Here is a 20,688-nt window from a genome sequence, read left to right on the forward strand (position 1 = left end):
ATAAAGAGTTACCTGTCTAACAGAACACAGAGGGTGTTCTTTAATGGAAGCTTCTCCAACATAATCCAGGTAGAATCAGGAATTCCCCAGGGCAGCTGTCTAGGCCCCTTACTTTTTTCAATCTTTACTAATGACATGCCACTGGTTTTGAGTAAAACCAGAGTGTCTATGTATGCGGATGACTCAACACTATACATGTCAGCTACTACAGCAACTGAAATGACTGCAACACTTAACAAAGAGCTGCAGTTAGTTTCAGAATGGGTGGCAAGGAATAAGTTAGTCCTAAATATTTCAAAAACTAGAAGCATTGTGTTTGAGACAAATAATTCACTAAACTCTAAACCTCAACTAAATCTTGTAATAAATAATGTGGAAATTGAGCAAGTTGAGGTGACTAAACTGCTTGGAGTAATCCTGGATTGTAAACTGTCATGGTCAAAACATATTGATACAACAGTTGCTAAGATGGGGAGAAGTCTGTCCATAATAAAGCGCTGCTCTACCTTCTTAACAGCACTATCAACAAGGCAGGTCCTACAGGCCCTAGTTTTGTCGCACCTGGACTACTGTTCAGTCGTCTGGTCAGGTGCCACAAAGAGGGACTCAGCTTCCCTTAGTGGGGTAGTGGAGGTTAAACACAGCTTCCCTTAGTGGGGTAGTGGAGGGTAAACACAGCTTCCCTTAGTGGCGAGGTGGAGGGTAAACACAGCTTCCCTTAGTGGGGTAGTGGAGGGTAAACACACCTTCCCTTACTGGGGTAATGGAGGGTAAACACACCTTCCCTTAGTGGGGTAATGGAGGGTAAACACACCTTCCCTTAGTGGGGTAGTGGAGGGTAAACACACCTTCCCTTAGTGGGGTAGTGGAGGGTAAACACACCTTCCCTTACTGGGGTAATGCTCCCGAGTGGCGCAGTGGTCTAAGGCGCTGCATCGCAGTGCTAGCTGTGCCACTAGAGATCCTGGTTCGAATCCAGGCTCTGTCGCAGCCGGCCGCGACCGGGAGACCCATTGGGGCGGCGCACAATTGGCCCGGCGTCGTCCAGGGTATGGAGGAGGGAATGGCCGGCAGGGGATGTAGCTCAGTTGATAGAGCATGGCGTTTGCAACGCCAGGGTTGTGGGTTTCGATTCCCACGGGGGGGCAAGTATAAAAAAATAAATATATGTATGCACTAACTGTAAGTCGCTCTGGATAAGAGCGTCTGCTAAATGACTAAAATGTAATGTAAATGTAAACACACCTTCCCTTAGTGGGGTAATGGAGGGTAAACACACCTTCCCTTAGTGGGGTAGTGGAGGGTAAACACACCTTCCATTAGTGGGGTAGTGGAGGGTAAACACAGTGGGGTAGTGGAGGGTAAATACACCTTCCATTAGTGGGATAGTGGAGGGTAAACACACCTTCCCATAGTGGGGTAGTGGAGGGTAAACACACCTTCCCTTACAGTGGGATAGTGGAGGGTAAACACAGCTTCCCTTAGTGGGGTAGTGGAGGGTAAACACACCTTCCCTTAGTGGGGTAGTGGAGGGTAAACACACCTTCCCTTAGTGGGATAGTGGAGGGTAAACACGCCTTCCCTTAGTGGGGTAGTGGAGGGTAAACACCCCTTCCCTTAGTGGGGTAGTGGAGGGTAAACACATCTTCCCTTAGTGGGGTAGTGGAGGGTAAACAAATATTCCCTTAGTGGGGTAGTGAAGGGTAAACACACCTTCCCTTAGTGGGGTAGTGGAGGGTAAACACAGCTTCCCTTAGTGGGGTAGTGGAGGGTAAACACAGCTTCTCTTACAGTGGGATAGTGGAGGGTAAACACAGCTTCCCTTAGTGGGGTAGTGGAGGGTAAACACACCTTCCCTTATAGTGGGGTAGTGGAGGGTAAACACGCCTTCCCTTAGTGGGGTAGTGGAGGGTAAACACAGCTTCCCTTAGTGGGGTAGTGGAGGGTAAACACACCTTCCCTTAGTGGGGTAGTGAAGGGTAAACACACCTTCCCTTAGTGGGGTAGTGGAGGGTAAACACACCTTCCCTTATAGTGGGGTAGTGGAGGGTAAACACGCCTTCCCTTAGTGGGGTAGTGGAGGGTAAACACAGCTTCCCTTAGTGGGGTAGTGGAGGGTAAACACACCTTCCCTTAGTGGGATAGTGGAGGGTAAACACACCTTCCTTTACAGTGGGATAGTGGAGGGTAAACACACCTTCCCTTACAGTGGGATAGTGGAGGGTAAACATACCTTCCCTTAGTGGGGTAGTGGAGGGTAAACACACCTTCCCTTAGTGGGATAGTGGATGGTAAACAAACCTTAGCTTAGTAGGGTAGTGGAGGGTAAACACAGCTTAAATTAGTGGGATAGTGGAGGGTAAACACACCTTCCCTTAGTGGGGTAGTGGAGGGTAAACAAACCTTCCCTTAGTGGGATAGTGGATGGTAAACACGCCTTCCCTTAGTGGGGTAGTGGAGGTTAAACACAGCTTCCCTTAGTGGGGTAGTGGAGGTTAAACACAGCTTCCCTTAGTGGGGTAGTGGAGGGTAAACACAGCTTCCCTTAGTGGGGTAGTGGAGGGTAAACACAGCTTCCCTTAGTGGGATAGTGGAGGGTAAACACACCTTCCCTTAGTGGGATAGTGGAGGGTAAACACACCTTCCCTTAGTGGGGTAGTGGAGGGTAAACACAGCTTCCCTTAGTGGGGTAGTGGAGGGTAAACACAGCTTCCCTTCGTGGGGTAGTGGAGGGTAAACACAGCTTCCCTTAGTGAGGTAGTGGAGGGTAAACACACCTTCCCTTAGTGGGGTAGTGGAGGGTAAACACAGCTTCCCTTAGTGGGGTAGTGGAGGGTAAACACAGCTTCCCTTAGTGAGGTAGTGGAGGGTAAACACACCTTCCCTTAGTGGGGTAGTGGAGGGTAAACACAGCTTCCCTTATAGTGGGATAGTGGAGGGTAAACACACCTTCCCTTAGTGGGGTAGTGGAGGGTAAACACAGCTTCCCTTAGTGGGGTAGTGGAGGGTAAAAACAGCTTCCCTTAGTGGGGTAGTGGAGGGTAAACATAGCTTCCCTTAGTGGGGTAGTGGAGGGTAAACACAGCTTCCCTTAGTGGGGTAGTGGAGGGTAAACACAGCTTCCCTTAGTGGGGTAGTGGAGGGTAAACACACCTTCCCTTAGTGGGATAGTGGAGGGTAAATACACCTTCCCTTAGTGGGGTAGTGGAGGGTAAACACAGCTTCCCTTAGTGGGATAGTGGAGGGTAAACACACCTTCCCTTAGTGGGATAGTGAAGGGTAAACATGCCTTCCCTTAGTGGGGTAGTGGAGGTTAAACACAGCTTCCCTTAGTGGGGTAGTGGAGGGTAAACACAGATTCCCTTAGTGGGGTAGTGGAGGGTAAACACGCCTTCCCTTAGTGGGGTAGTGGAGGGTAAACACAGCTTCCCTTAGTGGGATAGTGGAGGGTAAACACACCTTCCCTTAGTGGGATAGTGGAGGGTAAACACACCTTCCCTTAGTGGGGTAGTGGAGGGTAAACACAGCTTCCCTTAGTGGGGTAGTGGAGGGTAAACACAGCTTCCCTTAGTGGGGTAGTGGAGGGTAAACACAGCTTCCCTTAGTGGGGTAGTGGAGGGTAAACACACCTTCCCTTAGTGGGGTAGTGAAGGGTAAACACACCTTCCCTTATTGGGGTAGTGGAGCGTAAACACACCTTCCCCTACAGTGGGGTAGTGGAGGGTAAACACACCTTCCCTTAGTGGGGTAGTGGAGGGTAAACACAGCTTCCCTTAGTGGGGTAGTGGAGGGTAAACACACCTTCCCTTAGTGGGATAGTGGAGGGTAAACACACCTTCCTTTACAGTGGGATAGTGGAGGGTAAACACACCTTCCCTTACAGTGGGATAGTGGAGGGTAAACATACCTTCCCTTAGTGGGGTAGTGGAGGGTAAACACACCTTCCCTTAGTGGGATAGTGGATGGTAAACAAACCTTAGCTTAGTAGGGTAGTGGAGGGTAAACACAGCTTAAATTAGTGGGATAGTGGAGGGTAAACACACCTTCCCTTAGTGGGGTAGTGGAGGGTAAACAAACCTTCCCTTAGTGGGATAGTGGATGGTAAACACGCCTTCCCTTAGTGGGGTAGTGGAGGTTAAACACAGCTTCCCTTAGTGGGGTAGTGGAGGGTAAACACAGCTTCCCTTAGTGGGGTAGTGGAGGGTAAACACGCCTTCCCTTAGTGGGGTAGTGGAGGGTAAACACAGCTTCCCTTAGTGGGATAGTGGAGGGTAAACACACCTTCCCTTAGTGGGATAGTGGAGGGTAAACATACCTTCCCTTAGTGGGGTAGTGGAGGGTAAACACAGCTTCCCTTAGTGGGGTAGTGGAGGGTAAACACAGCTTCCCTTAGTGGGGTAGTGGAGGGTAAACACAGCTTCCCTTAGTGGGGTAGTGGAGGGTAAACACAGCTTCCCTTAGTGAGGTAGTGGAGGGTAAACACACCTTCCCTTAGTGGGGTAGTGGAGGGTAAACACAGCTTCCCTTATAGTGGGATAGTGGAGGGTAAACACACCTTCCCTTAGTGGGGTAGTGGAGGGTAAACACAGCTTCCCTTAGTGGGGTAGTGGAGGGTAAAAACAGCTTCCCTTAGTGGGGTAGTGGAGGGTAAACATAGCTTCCCTTAGTGGGGTAGTGGAGGGTAAACACAGCTTCCCTTAGTGGGGTAGTGGAGGGTAAACACAGCTTCCCTTAGTGGGGTAGTGGAGGGTAAACACACCTTCCCTTAGTGGGATAGTGGAGGGTAAATACACCTTCCCTTAGTGGGGTAGTGGAGGGTAAACACAGCTTCCCTTAGTGGGATAGTGGAGGGTAAACACACCTTCCCTTAGTGGGATAGTGAAGGGTAAACATGCCTTCCCTTAGTGGGGTAGTGGAGGGTAAACACAGCTTCCCTTAGTGGGGTAGTGGAGGGTAAACACACCTTCCCTTATTGGGGTAGTGGAGGGTAAACACGCCTTCCCTTAGTGGTGTAGTGGAGGGTAAACACAGTTTCCCTTAGTGGGGTAGTGGAGGGTAAACACACATTCCCTTAGTGGGGTAGTGGAGGGTAAACACACCTTCCCTTAGAGGGGTAGTGGAGGGTAAACACACCTTCCCTTAGTGGGGTAGTGGAGGGTAAACACGCCTTCCCTTAGTGGGGTAGTGGAGGGTAAACACACCTTCCCTTAGTGGGATAGTGGAGGGTAAACACGCCTTCCCTTAGTGGGGTAGTGGAGGGTAAACACACCTTCCCTTAGTGGGATAGTGGAGGGTAAACACACCTTCCTTTACAGTGGGATAGTGGAGGGTAAACACACCTTCCCTTACAGTGGGATAGTGGAGGGTAAACATACCTTCCCTTAGTGGGGTAGTGGAGGGTAAACATACCTTCCCTTAGTGGGATAGTGGATGGTAAACACACCTTAGCTTAGTAGGGTAGTGGAGGGTAAACACAGCTTAAATTAGTGGGATAGTGGAGGGTAAACACACCTTCCCTTAGTGGGGTAGTGGAGGGTAAACAAACCTTCCCTTAGTGGGATAGTGGATGGTAAACACACCTTCCCTTAGTGGGGTAGTGGAGGTTAAACACAGCTTCCCTTAGTGGGGTAGTGGAGGGTAAACACAGCTTCCCTTAGTGGGGTAGTGGAGGGTAAACACGCCTTCCCTTAGTGGGGTAGTGGAGGGTAAACACACCTTCCCTTAGTGGGATAGTGGAGGGTAAACACACCTTCCCTTAGTGGGGTAGTGGAGGGTAAACACACCTTCCCTTAGTGGGGTAGTGGAGGGTAAACACAGCTTCCCTTAGTGGGGTAGTGGAGGGTAAAAACAGCTTCCCTTAGTGGGGTAGTGGAGGGTAAACATAGCTTCCCTTAGTGGGGTAGTGGAGGGTAAACACAGCTTCCCTTATAGTGGGATAGTGGAGGGTAAACACACCTTCCCTTAGTGGGGTAGTGGAGGGTAAACACAGCTTCCCTTAGTGGGGTAGTGGAGGGTAAAAACAGCTTCCCTTAGTGGGGTAGTGGAGGGTAAACATAGCTTCCCTTAGTGGGGTAGTGGAGGGTAAACACAGCTTCCCTTAGTGGGGTAGTGGAGGGTAAACACAGCTTCCCTTAGTGGGGTAGTGGAGGGTAAACACACCTTCCCTTAGTGGGATAGTGGAGGGTAAATACACCTTCCCTTAGTGGGGTAGTGGAGGGTAAACACAGCTTCCCTTAGTGGGATAGTGGAGGGTAAACACACCTTCCCTTAGTGGGATAGTGAAGGGTAAACATGCCTTCCCTTAGTGGGGTAGTGGAGGGAAAACACAGCTTCCCTTAGTGGGGTAGTGGAGGGTAAACACACCTTCCCTTATTGGGGTAGTGGAGGGTAAACACGCCTTCCCTTAGTGGTGTAGTGGAGGGTAAACACAGCTTCCCTTAGTGGGGTAGTGGAGGGTAAACACACATTCCCTTAGTGGGGTAGTGGAGGGTAAACACACCTTCCCTTAGAGGGGTAGTGGAGGGTAAACACAGCTTCCCTTAGTGGGGTAGTGGAGGGTAAACACGCCTTCCCTTAGTGGGGTAGTGGAGGGTAAACACACCTTCCCTTAGTGGGATAGTGGAGGGTAAACACGCCTTCCCTTAGTGGGGTAGTGGAGGGTAAACACACCTTCCCTTAGTGGGATAGTGGAGGGTAAAAACAGTGGGGTAGTGGAGGGTAAACACACCTTCCCTTAGTGGGGTAGTGGAGGGTAAACACGCCTTCCCTTAGTGGGGTAGTGGAGGGTAAACACACCTTCCCTTAGTGGGGTAGTGGAGGGTAAACACAGCTTCCCTTAGTGGGGTAGTGGAGGTTAAACACAGCTTCCCTTAGTGGGGTAGTGGAGGGTAAACACACCTTCCCTTAGTGGGGTAGTGGAGGGTAAACACGCCTTCCCTTAGTGGGGTAGTGGAGGGTAAACACATTTTCCCTTAGTGAGGTAGTGGAGGGTAAACACACCTTCCCTTAGTGGGATAGTGGAGGGTAAACACGCCTTCCCTTAGTGGGGTAGTGGAGGGTAAACACAGCTTCCCTTAGTAAGGTAGTGGAGGGTAAACACACCTTCCCTTAGTGGGATAGTGGAGGGTAAACACACCTTCCCTTAGTGGGATAGTGGAGGGTAAACACGCCTTCCCTTAGTGGGGTAGTGGAGGGTAAACACAGCTTCCCTTAGTGGGGTAGTGGAGGGTAAACACAGTGGGGTAGTGGAGGGTAAACACACCTTCCCTTAGTGGGGTAGTGGAGGGTAAACACGCCTTCCCTTAGTGGGGTAGTGGAGGGTAAACACACCTTCCCTTAGTGGGGTAGTGGAGGGTAAACACAGCTTCCCTTAGTGGGGTAGTGGAGGTTAAACACAGCTTCCCTTAGTGGGGTAGTGGAGGGTAAACACACCTTCCCTTAGTGGGGTAGTGGAGGGTAAACACGCCTTCCCTTAGTGGGGTAGTGGAGGGTAAACACATTTTCCCTTAGTGGGGTAGTGGAGGGTAAACACACCTTCCCTTAGTGGGATAGTGGAGGGTAAACACACCTTCCCTTAGTGGGATAGTGGAGGGTAAACACACCTTCCCTTAGTGGGATAGTGGAGGGTAAACACACCTTCCCTTAGTGGGGTAGTGGAGGGTAAACACAGCTTCCCTTAGTGGGGTAGTGGAGGGTAAACACAGTGGGGTAGTGGAGGGTAAACACATCTTCCCTTAGTGGGGTAGTGGAGGGTAAATACACCTTCCCTTAGAGGGGTAGTGGAGGGTAAACACACCTTCCCTTATTGGGGTAGTGGAGGGTGAACACGCCTTCCCTTAGTGCGGTAGCGGAGGGTAAACACATCTTCCCTTAGAGGGGTAGTGGAGGGTAAACACAGCTTCCCTTAGTGGGGTAGTGGAGGGTAAACACACCTTCCCTTAGTGGGGTAGTGGAGGGTAAACACACCTTCCCTTAGAGGGGTAGTGGAGGGTAAACACAGCTTCCCTTAGTGGGGTAGTGGAGGGTAAACACAGCTTCCCTTAGTGGGGTAGTGGAGGGTAAACACACCTTCCCTTAGTGGGGTAGTGGAGGGTAAACACACCTTCCCTTACAGTGGGATAGTGGAGGGTAAACATAGCTTCCCTTAGTGGGGTAGTGGAGGGTAAACACAGCTTCCCTTAGTGGGGTAGTGGAGGGTAAACACACCTTCCCTTATTGGGGTAGTGGAGGGTAAACACAGCTTCCCTTAGTGGGGTAGTGGAGGGTAAACACAGCTTCCCTTAGTGGGGTAGTGGAGGGTAAACACACCTTCCCTTAGTGGGGTAATGGAGGGTAAACACACCTTCCCTTAGTGGGGTAGTGGAGGGTAAACACACCTTCCCTTAGTGGGGTAGTGGAGGGTAAACACACCTTCCCTTAGTGGGGTGGTGGAGGGTAAATACACCTTCCCTTAGTGGGGTAGTGGAGGGTAAACACAGCTTCCCTTAGTGGGGTAGTGGAGGGTAAACACAGCTTCCCTTAGTGGGGTAGTGGAGGGTAAACACACCTTCCCTTAGTGGGGTAATGGAGGGTAAACACACCTTCCCTTAGTGGGGTAGTGGAGGGTAAACACACCTTCCCTTACAGTGGGGTAGTGAAGGGTAAACACACCTTCCCTTAGTGGGGTAGTGGAGGGTAAACACAGTGGGGTAGTGGAGGGTAAACACACCTTCCCTTAGTGGGGTAGTGGAGGGTAAACACAGCTTCCCTAGTGGGGTAGTGGAGGGTAAACATAGCTTCCCTTAGTGGGGTAGTGGAGGGTAAACACAGTGGGGTAGTGGAGGGTAAACACACCTTCCATTAGTGGGGTAGTGGAGGGTAAACACAGCTTCCCTTACAGTGGGATAGTGGAGGGTAAACACAGCTTCCCTTAGTGGGGTAGTGGAGGGTAAACACACGTTCCCTTAGTGGGGTAGTGGAGGGTAAACACACCTTCCCTTACAGTGGGATAGTGGAGGGTAAACACACCTTCCCTTAGTGGGATAGTGGAGGGTAAACACAGCTTCCCTTAGTGGGGTAGTGGAGGGTAAACACAGCTTCCCTTACATTGGGATAGTGGAGGGTAAACACAGCTTCCCTTAGTGGGATAGTGAAGGGTAAACACACCTTCCCTTAGTGGGATAGTGGAGGGTAAACACAGCTTCCCTTAGTGGGATAGTGGAGGGTAAACACACCTTCCCTTAGTGGGGTAGTGGAGGGTAAACACAGCTTCCCTTACAGTGGGATAGTGGAGGGTAAACACACCTTCCCTTAGTGGGATAGTGGAGGGTAAACACAGCTTCCCTTACAGTGGGATAGTGGAGGGTAAACACACCTTCCCTTAGTTGGATAGTGGAGGGTAAACACAGTTTCCCTTACAGTGGGATAGTGGAGGGTAAACACACCTTCCCTTAGTGGGATAGTGGAAGGTAAACACGCCTTCCCTTAGTGGGGTAGTGGAGGGTAAACACACCTTCCCTTAGTGGGATAGTGGAGGGTAAACACGCCTTCCCTTAGTGGGGTAGTGGAGGGTAAACACAGCTTCCCTTAGTGGGATAGTGGAGGGTAAACACACCTTCCCTTAGTGGGATAGTGAAGGGTAAACATGCCTTCCCTTAGTGGGGTAGTGGAGGGTAAACACAGCTTCCCTTAGTGGGGTAGTGGAGGGTAAACACACCTTCCCTTATTGGGGTAGTGGAGGGTAAACACGCCTTCCCTTAGTGGTGTAGTGGAGGGTAAACACAGTTTCCCTTAGTGGGGTAGTGGAGGGTAAACACACATTCCCTTAGTGGGGTAGTGGAGGGTAAACACACCTTCCCTTAGAGGGGTAGTGGAGGGTAAACACACCTTCCCTTAGTGGGGTAGTGGAGGGTAAACACGCCTTCCCTTAGTGGGGTAGTGGAGGGTAAACACACCTTCCCTTAGTGGGATAGTGGAGGGTAAACACGCCTTCCCTTAGTGGGGTAGTGGAGGGTAAACACACCTTCCCTTAGTGGGATAGTGGAGGGTAAACACACCTTCCTTTACAGTGGGATAGTGGAGGGTAAACACACCTTCCCTTACAGTGGGATAGTGGAGGGTAAACATACCTTCCCTTAGTGGGGTAGTGGAGGGTAAACATACCTTCCCTTAGTGGGATAGTGGATGGTAAACACACCTTAGCTTAGTAGGGTAGTGGAGGGTAAACACAGCTTAAATTAGTGGGATAGTGGAGGGTAAACACACCTTCCCTTAGTGGGGTAGTGGAGGGTAAACAAACCTTCCCTTAGTGGGATAGTGGATGGTAAACACACCTTCCCTTAGTGGGGTAGTGGAGGTTAAACACAGCTTCCCTTAGTGGGGTAGTGGAGGGTAAACACAGCTTCCCTTAGTGGGGTAGTGGAGGGTAAACACGCCTTCCCTTAGTGGGGTAGTGGAGGGTAAACACACCTTCCCTTAGTGGGATAGTGGAGGGTAAACACACCTTCCCTTAGTGGGGTAGTGGAGGGTAAACACACCTTCCCTTAGTGGGGTAGTGGAGGATAAACACAGCTTCCCTTAGTGGGGTAGTGGAGGGTAAAAACAGCTTCCCTTAGTGGGGTAGTGGAGGGTAAACATAGCTTCCCTTAGTGGGGTAGTGGAGGGTAAACACAGCTTCCCTTATAGTGGGATAGTGGAGGGTAAACACACCTTCCCTTAGTGGGGTAGTGGAGGGTAAACACAGCTTCCCTTAGTGGGGTAGTGGAGGGTAAAAACAGCTTCCCTTAGTGGGGTAGTGGAGGGTAAACATAGCTTCCCTTAGTGGGGTAGTGGAGGGTAAACACAGCTTCCCTTAGTGGGGTAGTGGAGGGTAAACACAGCTTCCCTTAGTGGGGTAGTGGAGGGTAAACACACCTTCCCTTAGTGGGATAGTGGAGGGTAAATACACCTTCCCTTAGTGGGGTAGTGGAGGGTAAACACAGCTTCCCTTAGTGGGATAGTGGAGGGTAAACACACCTTCCCTTAGTGGGATAGTGAAGGGTAAACATGCCTTCCCTTAGTGGGGTAGTGGAGGGAAAACACAGCTTCCCTTAGTGGGGTAGTGGAGGGTAAACACACCTTCCCTTATTGGGGTAGTGGAGGGTAAACACGCCTTCCCTTAGTGGTGTAGTGGAGGGTAAACACAGCTTCCCTTAGTGGGGTAGTGGAGGGTAAACACACATTCCCTTAGTGGGGTAGTGGAGGGTAAACACACCTTCCCTTAGAGGGGTAGTGGAGGGTAAACACAGCTTCCCTTAGTGGGGTAGTGGAGGGTAAACACGCCTTCCCTTAGTGGGGTAGTGGAGGGTAAACACACCTTCCCTTAGTGGGATAGTGGAGGGTAAACACGCCTTCCCTTAGTGGGGTAGTGGAGGGTAAACACACCTTCCCTTAGTGGGATAGTGGAGGGTAAAAACAGTGGGGTAGTGGAGGGTAAACACACCTTCCCTTAGTGGGGTAGTGGAGGGTAAACACGCCTTCCCTTAGTGGGGTAGTGGAGGGTAAACACACCTTCCCTTAGTGGGGTAGTGGAGGGTAAACACAGCTTCCCTTAGTGGGGTAGTGGAGGTTAAACACAGCTTCCCTTAGTGGGGTAGTGGAGGGTAAACACACCTTCCCTTAGTGGGGTAGTGGAGGGTAAACACGCCTTCCCTTAGTGGGGTAGTGGAGGGTAAACACATTTTCCCTTAGTGAGGTAGTGGAGGGTAAACACACCTTCCCTTAGTGGGATAGTGGAGGGTAAACACGCCTTCCCTTAGTGGGGTAGTGGAGGGTAAACACAGCTTCCCTTAGTAAGGTAGTGGAGGGTAAACACACCTTCCCTTAGTGGGATAGTGGAGGGTAAACACACCTTCCCTTAGTGGGATAGTGGAGGGTAAACACGCCTTCCCTTAGTGGGGTAGTGGAGGGTAAACACAGCTTCCCTTAGTGGGGTAGTGGAGGGTAAACACAGTGGGGTAGTGGAGGGTAAACACACCTTCCCTTAGTGGGGTAGTGGAGGGTAAACACGCCTTCCCTTAGTGGGGTAGTGGAGGGTAAACACACCTTCCCTTAGTGGGGTAGTGGAGGGTAAACACAGCTTCCCTTAGTGGGGTAGTGGAGGTTAAACACAGCTTCCCTTAGTGGGGTAGTGGAGGGTAAACACACCTTCCCTTAGTGGGGTAGTGGAGGGTAAACACGCCTTCCCTTAGTGGGATAGTGGAGGGTAAACACACCTTCCCTTAGTGGGGTAGTGGAGGGTAAACACACCTTCCCTTAGTGGGGTAGTGGAGGGTAAACACAGCTTCCCTTAGTGGGGTAGTGGAGGGTAAAAACAGCTTCCCTTAGTGGGGTAGTGGAGGGTAAACATAGCTTCCCTTAGTGGGGTAGTGGAGGGTAAACACAGCTTCCCTTATAGTGGGATAGTGGAGGGTAAACACACCTTCCCTTAGTGGGGTAGTGGAGGGTAAACACAGCTTCCCTTAGTGGGGTAGTGGAGGGTAAAAACAGCTTCCCTTAGTGGGGTAGTGGAGGGTAAACATAGCTTCCCTTAGTGGGGTAGTGGAGGGTAAACACAGCTTCCCTTATAGTGGGATAGTGGAGGGTAAACACACCTTCCCTTAGTGGGGTAGTGGAGGGTAAACACAGCTTCCCTTAGTGGGGTAGTGGAGGGTAAAAACAGCTTCCCTTAGTGGGGTAGTGGAGGGTAAACATAGCTTCCCTTAGTGGGGTAGTGGAGGGTAAACACAGCTTCCCTTAGTGGGGTAGTGGAGGGTAAACACAGCTTCCCTTAGTGGGGTAGTGGAGGGTAAACACACCTTCCCTTAGTGGGATAGTGGAGGGTAAATACACCTTCCCTTAGTGGGGTAGTGGAGGGTAAACACAGCTTCCCTTAGTGGGATAGTGGAGGGTAAACACACCTTCCCTTAGTGGGATAGTGAAGGGTAAACATGCCTTCCCTTAGTGGGGTAGTGGAGGGAAAACACAGCTTCCCTTAGTGGGGTAGTGGAGGGTAAACACACCTTCCCTTATTGGGGTAGTGGAGGGTAAACACGCCTTCCCTTAGTGGTGTAGTGGAGGGTAAACACAGCTTCCCTTAGTGGGGTAGTGGAGGGTAAACACACATTCCCTTAGTGGGGTAGTGGAGGGTAAACACACCTTCCCTTAGAGGGGTAGTGGAGGGTAAACACAGCTTCCCTTAGTGGGGTAGTGGAGGGTAAACACGCCTTCCCTTAGTGGGGTAGTGGAGGGTAAACACACCTTCCCTTAGTGGGATAGTGGAGGGTAAACACGCCTTCCCTTAGTGGGGTAGTGGAGGGTAAACACACCTTCCCTTAGTGGGATAGTGGAGGGTAAAAACAGTGGGGTAGTGGAGGGTAAACACACCTTCCCTTAGTGGGGTAGTGGAGGGTAAACACGCCTTCCCTTAGTGGGGTAGTGGAGGGTAAACACACCTTCCCTTAGTGGGGTAGTGGAGGGTAAACACAGCTTCCCTTAGTGGGGTAGTGGAGGTTAAACACAGCTTCCCTTAGTGGGGTAGTGGAGGGTAAACACACCTTCCCTTAGTGGGGTAGTGGAGGGTAAACACGCCTTCCCTTAGTGGGGTAGTGGAGGGTAAACACATTTTCCCTTAGTGAGGTAGTGGAGGGTAAACACACCTTCCCTTAGTGGGATAGTGGAGGGTAAACACGCCTTCCCTTAGTGGGGTAGTGGAGGGTAAACACAGCTTCCCTTAGTAAGGTAGTGGAGGGTAAACACACCTTCCCTTAGTGGGATAGTGGAGGGTAAACACACCTTCCCTTAGTGGGATAGTGGAGGGTAAACACGCCTTCCCTTAGTGGGGTAGTGGAGGGTAAACACAGCTTCCCTTAGTGGGGTAGTGGAGGGTAAACACAGTGGGGTAGTGGAGGGTAAACACACCTTCCCTTAGTGGGGTAGTGGAGGGTAAACACGCCTTCCCTTAGTGGGGTAGTGGAGGGTAAACACACCTTCCCTTAGTGGGGTAGTGGAGGGTAAACACAGCTTCCCTTAGTGGGGTAGTGGAGGTTAAACACAGCTTCCCTTAGTGGGGTAGTGGAGGGTAAACACACCTTCCCTTAGTGGGGTAGTGGAGGGTAAACACGCCTTCCCTTAGTGGGGTAGTGGAGGGTAAACACATTTTCCCTTAGTGGGGTAGTGGAGGGTAAACACACCTTCCCTTAGTTGGATAGTGGAGGGTAAACACACCTTCCCTTAGTGGGATAGTGGAGGGTAAACACACCTTCCCTTAGTGGGATAGTGGAGGGTAAACACACCTTCCCTTAGTGGGGTAGTGGAGGGTAAACACAGCTTCCCTTAGTGGGGTAGTGGAGGGTAAACACAGTGGGGTAGTGGAGGGTAAACACATCTTCCCTTAGTGGGGTAGTGGAGGGTAAATACACCTTCCCTTAGAGGGGTAGTGGAGGGTAAACACACCTTCCCTTATTGGGGTAGTGGAGGGTAAACACGCCTTCCCTTAGTGCGGTAGCGGAGGGTAAACACATCTTCCCTTAGAGGGGTAGTGGAGGGTAAACACAGCTTCCCTTAGTGGGGTAGTGGAGGGTAAACACACCTTCCCTTAGTGGGGTAGTGGAGGGTAAACACACCTTCCCTTAGTGGGGTAGTGGAGGGTAAACACACCTTCCCTTACAGTGGGATAGTGGAGGGTAAACATAGCTTCCCTTAGTGGGGTAGTGGAGGGTAAACACAGCTTCCCTTAGTGGGGTAGTGGAGGGTAAACACACCTTCCCTTATTGGGGTAGTGGAGGGTAAACACAGCTTCCCTTAGTGGGGTAGTGGAGGGTAAACACAGCTTCCCTTAGTGGGGTAGTGGAGGGTAAACACACCTTCCCTTAGTGGGGTAATGGAGGGTAAACACACCTTCCCTTAGTGGGGTAGTGGAGGGTAAACACACCTTCCCTTAGTGGGGTAGTGGAGGGTAAACACACCTTCCCTTAGTGGGGTGGTGGAGGGTAAATACACCTTCCCTTAGTGGGGTAGTGGAGGGTAAACACAGCTTCCCTTAGTGGGGTAGTGGAGGGTAAACACAGCTTCCCTTAGTGGGGTAGTGGAGGGTAAACACACCTTCCCTTAGTGGGGTAATGGAGGGTAAACACACCTTCCCTTAGTGGGATAGTGGAGGGTAAACACACCTTCCCTTACAGTGGGGTAGTGAAGGGTAAACACACCTTCCCTTAGTGGGGTAGTGGAGGGTAAACACAGCTTCCCTTAGTGGGGTAGTGGAGGGTAAACATAGCTTCCCTTAGTGGGGTAGTGGAGGGTAAACACAGTGGGGTAGTGGAGGGTAAACACACCTTCCATTAGTGGGGTAGTGGAGGGTAAACACAGCTTCCCTTACAGTGGGATAGTGGAGGGTAAACACAGCTTCCCTTAGTGGGGTAGTGGAGGGTAAACACACGTTCCCTTAGTGGGGTAGTGGAGGGTAAACACACCTTCCCTTACAGTGGGATAGTGGAGGGTAAACACACCTTCCCTTAGTGGGATAGTGGAGGGTAAACACAGCTTCCCTTAGTGGGGTAGTGGAGGGTAAACACAGCTTCCCTTACATTGGGATAGTGGAGGGTAAACACAGCTTCCCTTAGTGGGATAGTGAAGGGTAAACACACCTTCCCTTAGTGGGATAGTGGAGGGTAAACACAGCTTCCCTTAGTGGGATAGTGGAGGGTAAACACACCTTCCCTTAGTGGGGTAGTGGAGGGTAAACACAGCTTCCCTTACAGTGGGATAGTGGAGGGTAAACACACCTTCCCTTAGTGGGATAGTGGAGGGTAAACACAGCTTCCCTTACAGTGGGATAGTGGAGGGTAAACACACCTTCCCTTAGTTGGATAGTGGAGGGTAAACACAGTTTCCCTTACAGTGGGATAGTGGAGGGTAAACACACCTTCCCTTAGTGGGATAGTGGAGGGTAAACACGCCTTCCCTTAGTGGGGTAGTGGAGGGTAAACACACCTTCCCTTAGTGGGATAGTGGAGGGTAAACACGCCTTCCCTTAGTGGGGTAGTGGAGGGTAAACACGCCTTCCCTTAGTGGGGTAGTGGAGGGTAAACACACCTTCCCTTAGTGGGGTAGTGGAGGGTAAACACACCTTCCCTTACAGTGGGATAGTGGAGGGTAAACATAGCTTCCCTTAGTGGGGTAGTGGAGGGTAAACACAGCTTCCCTTAGTGGGTTAGTGGAGGGTAAACACACCTTCCCTTATTGGGGTAGTGGAGGGTAAACACAGCTTCCCTTAGTGGGGTAGTGGAGGGTAAACACAGCTTCCCTTAGTGGGGTAGTGGAGGGTAAACACACCTTCCCTTAGTGGGGTAATGGAGGGTAAACACACCTTCCCTTAGTGGGGTAGTGGAGGGTAAACACACCTTCCCTTAGTGGGGTAGTGGAGGGTAAACACACCTTCCCTTAGTGGGGTGGTGGAGGGTAAATACACCTTCCCTTAGTGGGGTAGTGGAGGGTAAACACAGCTTCCCTTAGTGGGGTAGTGGAGGGTAAACACAGCTTCCCTTAGTGGGGTAGTGGAGGGTAAACACACCTTCCCTTAGTGGGGTAATGGAGGGTAAACACACCTTCCCTTAGTGGGGTAGTGGAGGGTAAACACACCTTCCCTTAAAGTGGGGTAGTGAAGGGTAAACACACCTTCCCTTAGTGGGGTAGTGGAGGGTAAACACAGTGGGGTAGTGGAGGGTAAACACACCTTCCCTTAGTGGGGTAGTGGAGGGTAAACACAGCTTCCCTTAGTGGGGTAGTGGAGGGTAAACATAGCTTCCCTTAGTGGGGTAGTGGAGGGTAAACACAGTGGGGTAGTGGAGGGTAAACACACCTTCCATTAGTTGGGTAGTGGAGGGTAAACACAGCTTCCCTTACAGTGGGATAGTGGAGGGTAAACACAGCTTCCCTTAGTGGGGTAGTGGAGGGTAAACACACGTTCCCTTAGTGGGGTAGTGGAGGGTAAACACACCTTCCCTTACAGTGGGATAGTGGAGGGTAAACACACCTTCCCTTAGTGGGATGGTGGAGGGTAAACACAGCTTCCCTTAGTGGGGTAGTGGAGGGTAAACACAGCTTCCCTTACATTGGGATAGTGGAGGGTAAACACAGCTTCCCTTAGTGGGATAGTGAAGGGTAAACACACCTTCCCTTAGTGGGATAGTGGAGGGTAAACACAGCTTCCCTTAGTGGGATAGTGGAGGGTAAACACACCTTCCCTTAGTGGGGTAGTGGAGGGTAAACACAGCTTCCCTTACAGTGGGATAGTGGAGGGTAAACACACCTTCCCTTAGTGGGATAGTGGAGGGTAAACACAGCTTCCCTTACAGTGGGATAGTGGAGGGTAAACACACCTTCCCTTAGTTGGATAGTGGAGGGTAAACACAGTTTCCCTTACAGTGGGATAGTGGAGGGTAAACACACCTTCCCTTAGTGGGATAGTGGAGGGTAAACACGCCTTCCCTTAGTGGGGTAGTGGAGGGTAAACACACCTTCCCTTAGTGGGATAGTGGAGGGTAAACACGCCTTCCCTTAGTGGGGTAGTGGAGGGTAAACACGCCTTCCCTTAGTGGGGTAGTGGAGGGTAAACACAGCTTCCCTTAGTGGGATAGTGAAGGGTAAACACACCTTCCCTTAGTGGGATAGTGAAGGGTAAACACGCCTTCCCTTAGTGGGATAGTGGAGGGTAAACACACCTTCCCTTAGTGGGGTAGTGGAGGGTAAACACACCTTCCCTTAGTGGGGTAGTGGAGGGTAAACACACGTAAATGCCTTTTAAACACCTTTCTTACATTACTATTATCATATTACTCAAGCGTTTACCCACCTATCCTATCCAGGAAAAATGCTTTGGAAACATAGGTAGCGTTACTTTATTAATGAACGGGGAAGGGTGATCAGCGTTTACCTACCTATTTATACCACTACATCACTGCTCCCTTGAAATTACCCTCCTATCTATGGCTCCTATGACGCAATACCATTATCAGTTTATCTATACCCAGAAACAATCACCCAGTAGGGCTTTATAACTGATATCAGCCTCCACCATGAACTCACCAGCTCAAAACGTTTTTAATTGACAAGGCAGATCATTTCCATATATATATATATATATTTTCATAACCTCTTTGGTAATAGGATTAAATGAATGTCTGCAAATGAAACACTAAACTAAATTAAATCAAAATGTCACAAAGTCCCAGCTGAATCCCTGTAGCTTCCAAGCCGTAATGAAATAAATTACTTGTAAATGTCACGCAATTTGATGACAAGCATGAACACCTTGCATAGACACATTTGGTGTATTTCTGCAGCTATACTGTAAGGTTTCATGTTGGTAAGTCCTTAAGGGTTTTAAATATTGTGTGAATATTTTGTAAACGTTGACTGTTCTCGCTTGAGTCTTGTTTTTCCCAACCTCAAGCCTACCACCGTCTTTCTCACGTTGAGAGTATGGCCATGCAACATCCTGGTTTCCCTTATAGATACAAGTAGATCACTTTAAACAACTTTCCATTCTCAGTGATTTAATAATTGATCACTCATCATCATTGATGATCATCCATTTGGTTGGCATCACAAGTCCTATTGGCCCTGGTCTACAGCAGTGCACTATATTGGGAATAGGGTGCCATTTGGGACTCAGGCCTGGTTCCACATCCAGCTTAATGCTTCTGATCTGCAGCTAGTCTGATCAATGGAGATGAATATTGAAGCAGGCGGAGCAGGACTGTCTGAGAGCTGCTTCTGGCAGACAGAGCGTGGTAGAGGTGCATGGTGAGTGAGTGTGTGTGTGTGTGTGTGTGTGTGTGTGTGTGTGTGTGTGTGTGTGTGTGTGTGTGTGTGTGTGTGTGTGTGTGTGTGTGTGTGTGTGTGTGTGTGTGTGTGTGTGTGTGTGTGTGTCTGAGTGAGTGAGTGAGTGAGTGAGTGAGTGAGTGAGTGAGTGAGTGAGTGAGTGAGTGAGTGAGTGAGTGAGTGAGTGAGTGAGTGAGTGAGTGTGTGTGTGTGTGTGTGTGTGTGTGTGTGTGTGTGTGTGTGTGTGTGAGTGTGTGTTTGTGAGTGTACATGTGCATGACAGTCTTGCCTCTGTCTCTTCAATCATCTGTGGAGGGTTGACAGAGTACAGGGCCTGGGTGGCAACTAGGGCAGCCATGGTAGTGGGCTCAGTCAGGTTATTAAGCAGGATGAACGTGTGTGTGTCACTAGTAGGTTAATAAGGAGGATGAATGGCTAAAAGGTGGGAGCAGCTTCATACAGCCGTGTCATTAGCAGTGGTAGTGAGAGATGGCTGCTCCCTGTGTGTGTGTGGCGGCTACTCCCTCTCCGGTAGACTATTGAGTAGACCAATAGAGATGCTCTCTCAGTCACCCAGACAGAGCCAGCTGGCCGGCTACCACCCACTGAGGGAGAGACAACCAGCAGTCTGGCCTGTTGACCCCCACGCCAATCCCACTCTCTATGTCTAACAAGTAGTATAGAGGTGCGGCTTGGAGTATTGTTTCTTCATCCTAAGTAATGTATTCTCAGTGAATTTGGTATTGTTTAGTTTTTTTCCCTGTTCAGAGAAATTAGTCATTGAAGTTAGGTTTATGTCCCATCCTACATCCTGATATTACCATGTTCTGACCACTATAATTAATTAAATATAACCATTGGGTATAATCAATTAGCTTAATCTCAGAGATCTAATTATATTTCAACAAAATAATGTTGCAGGAATGCTAATCTTATCTGTTTCTAACTACATAAATGATTTCAGAACAATCTGATATGGTGGGTGTCATGGCTTGCTGAAATGAGCGGCAGGTAGCTTAGTGGTTAAGAGCGTTGTGCCAGTAACCGAAAGGTCGCTGGTTCTAATCCCTGAGCCGACTAGGTGAAAAATCTGTCGATGTGCCCTTGAGCAAGGCACTTAACCCTAATTGCTCCTGTAAGTCGCTCTGCTAAATGACAAAAAAAAAAAAAAAAAAAATGACACGTGTTAACAGTATTGTTGTGGAGTGGGGTTAAAGTTGGATCAGGGTGGTTTAGGACTATGAGTAGAGGTTTAAAACAGGTCTTTACCTCCCAGGAGATGACCAGTTCATGTCTACGGCCGTTCCCTCCACTGACGTTAGCTGGGGCCACAGAGGGGACTGCAGGACAGAAGAATCACACGTCACATATTCTCTCCTGCGAAACCACAGCTGCTATTTACAAACTCAGTTCAACTCATCTCAACCCATGATGAGACTGAAACCCGCTTTTAATGTTAAAAAACTAATCTGAAGTTGTTGTTTGTTTTACAGGGAAATCCCATTGAGACCAAGGCCTTTTTAACAAGGGAGCCCCCTGCACACAATCATACACATTCATAATATTTACAATTCCAACACAATAAAAACATACAATATTTACTAGTAATTTAAGAAAAGTAACTTACAAAAAGATTATCATGAAAAACTAAAAGGTAATCAGCCAGCCATCTGAACTGTCCTCTAGCGACACAAAAACAGCAAACTTTAGAGAGTTCCGGAGATCAATTTTCAAGTTTTAATTTCACGTGCACAAGTAGAGGGAAGTGCCTTTGCAATGTGCAGGGATACTGGAGTGATGGAGGTAGATATGTATAGGGGTAAGGGGACTATATACAGGGTCAGTTCCAGTACCCTATTAACAATGTGCAGG

General features: G+C 49.8%; 1 protein-coding gene across 1 annotated transcript in view; it reads right to left on the reverse strand.

The window, feature by feature from the left end:
- LOC311116163 (contactin-5-like) overlaps window positions 1-20,688 on the reverse strand; it is a gene marked incomplete at both ends in the record, with an annotated part of 50,446 nt that overhangs the window by 22,807 nt on the left and 6,951 nt on the right. The window contains one exon of the mRNA XM_084191285.1: window positions 20,086-20,156. Within this exon, the coding sequence (XP_084047411.1) occupies window positions 20,086-20,156 (71 nt within the window). The remainder of the gene's footprint in view (window positions 1-20,085; window positions 20,157-20,688) is intronic.

This window comes from Coregonus lavaretus (assembly GCF_964263955.1).
Source record: "Coregonus lavaretus genome assembly, contig: HAP1_SCAFFOLD_503, whole genome shotgun sequence".
Classification (NCBI taxonomy): domain Eukaryota; kingdom Metazoa; phylum Chordata; class Actinopteri; order Salmoniformes; family Salmonidae; genus Coregonus; species Coregonus lavaretus.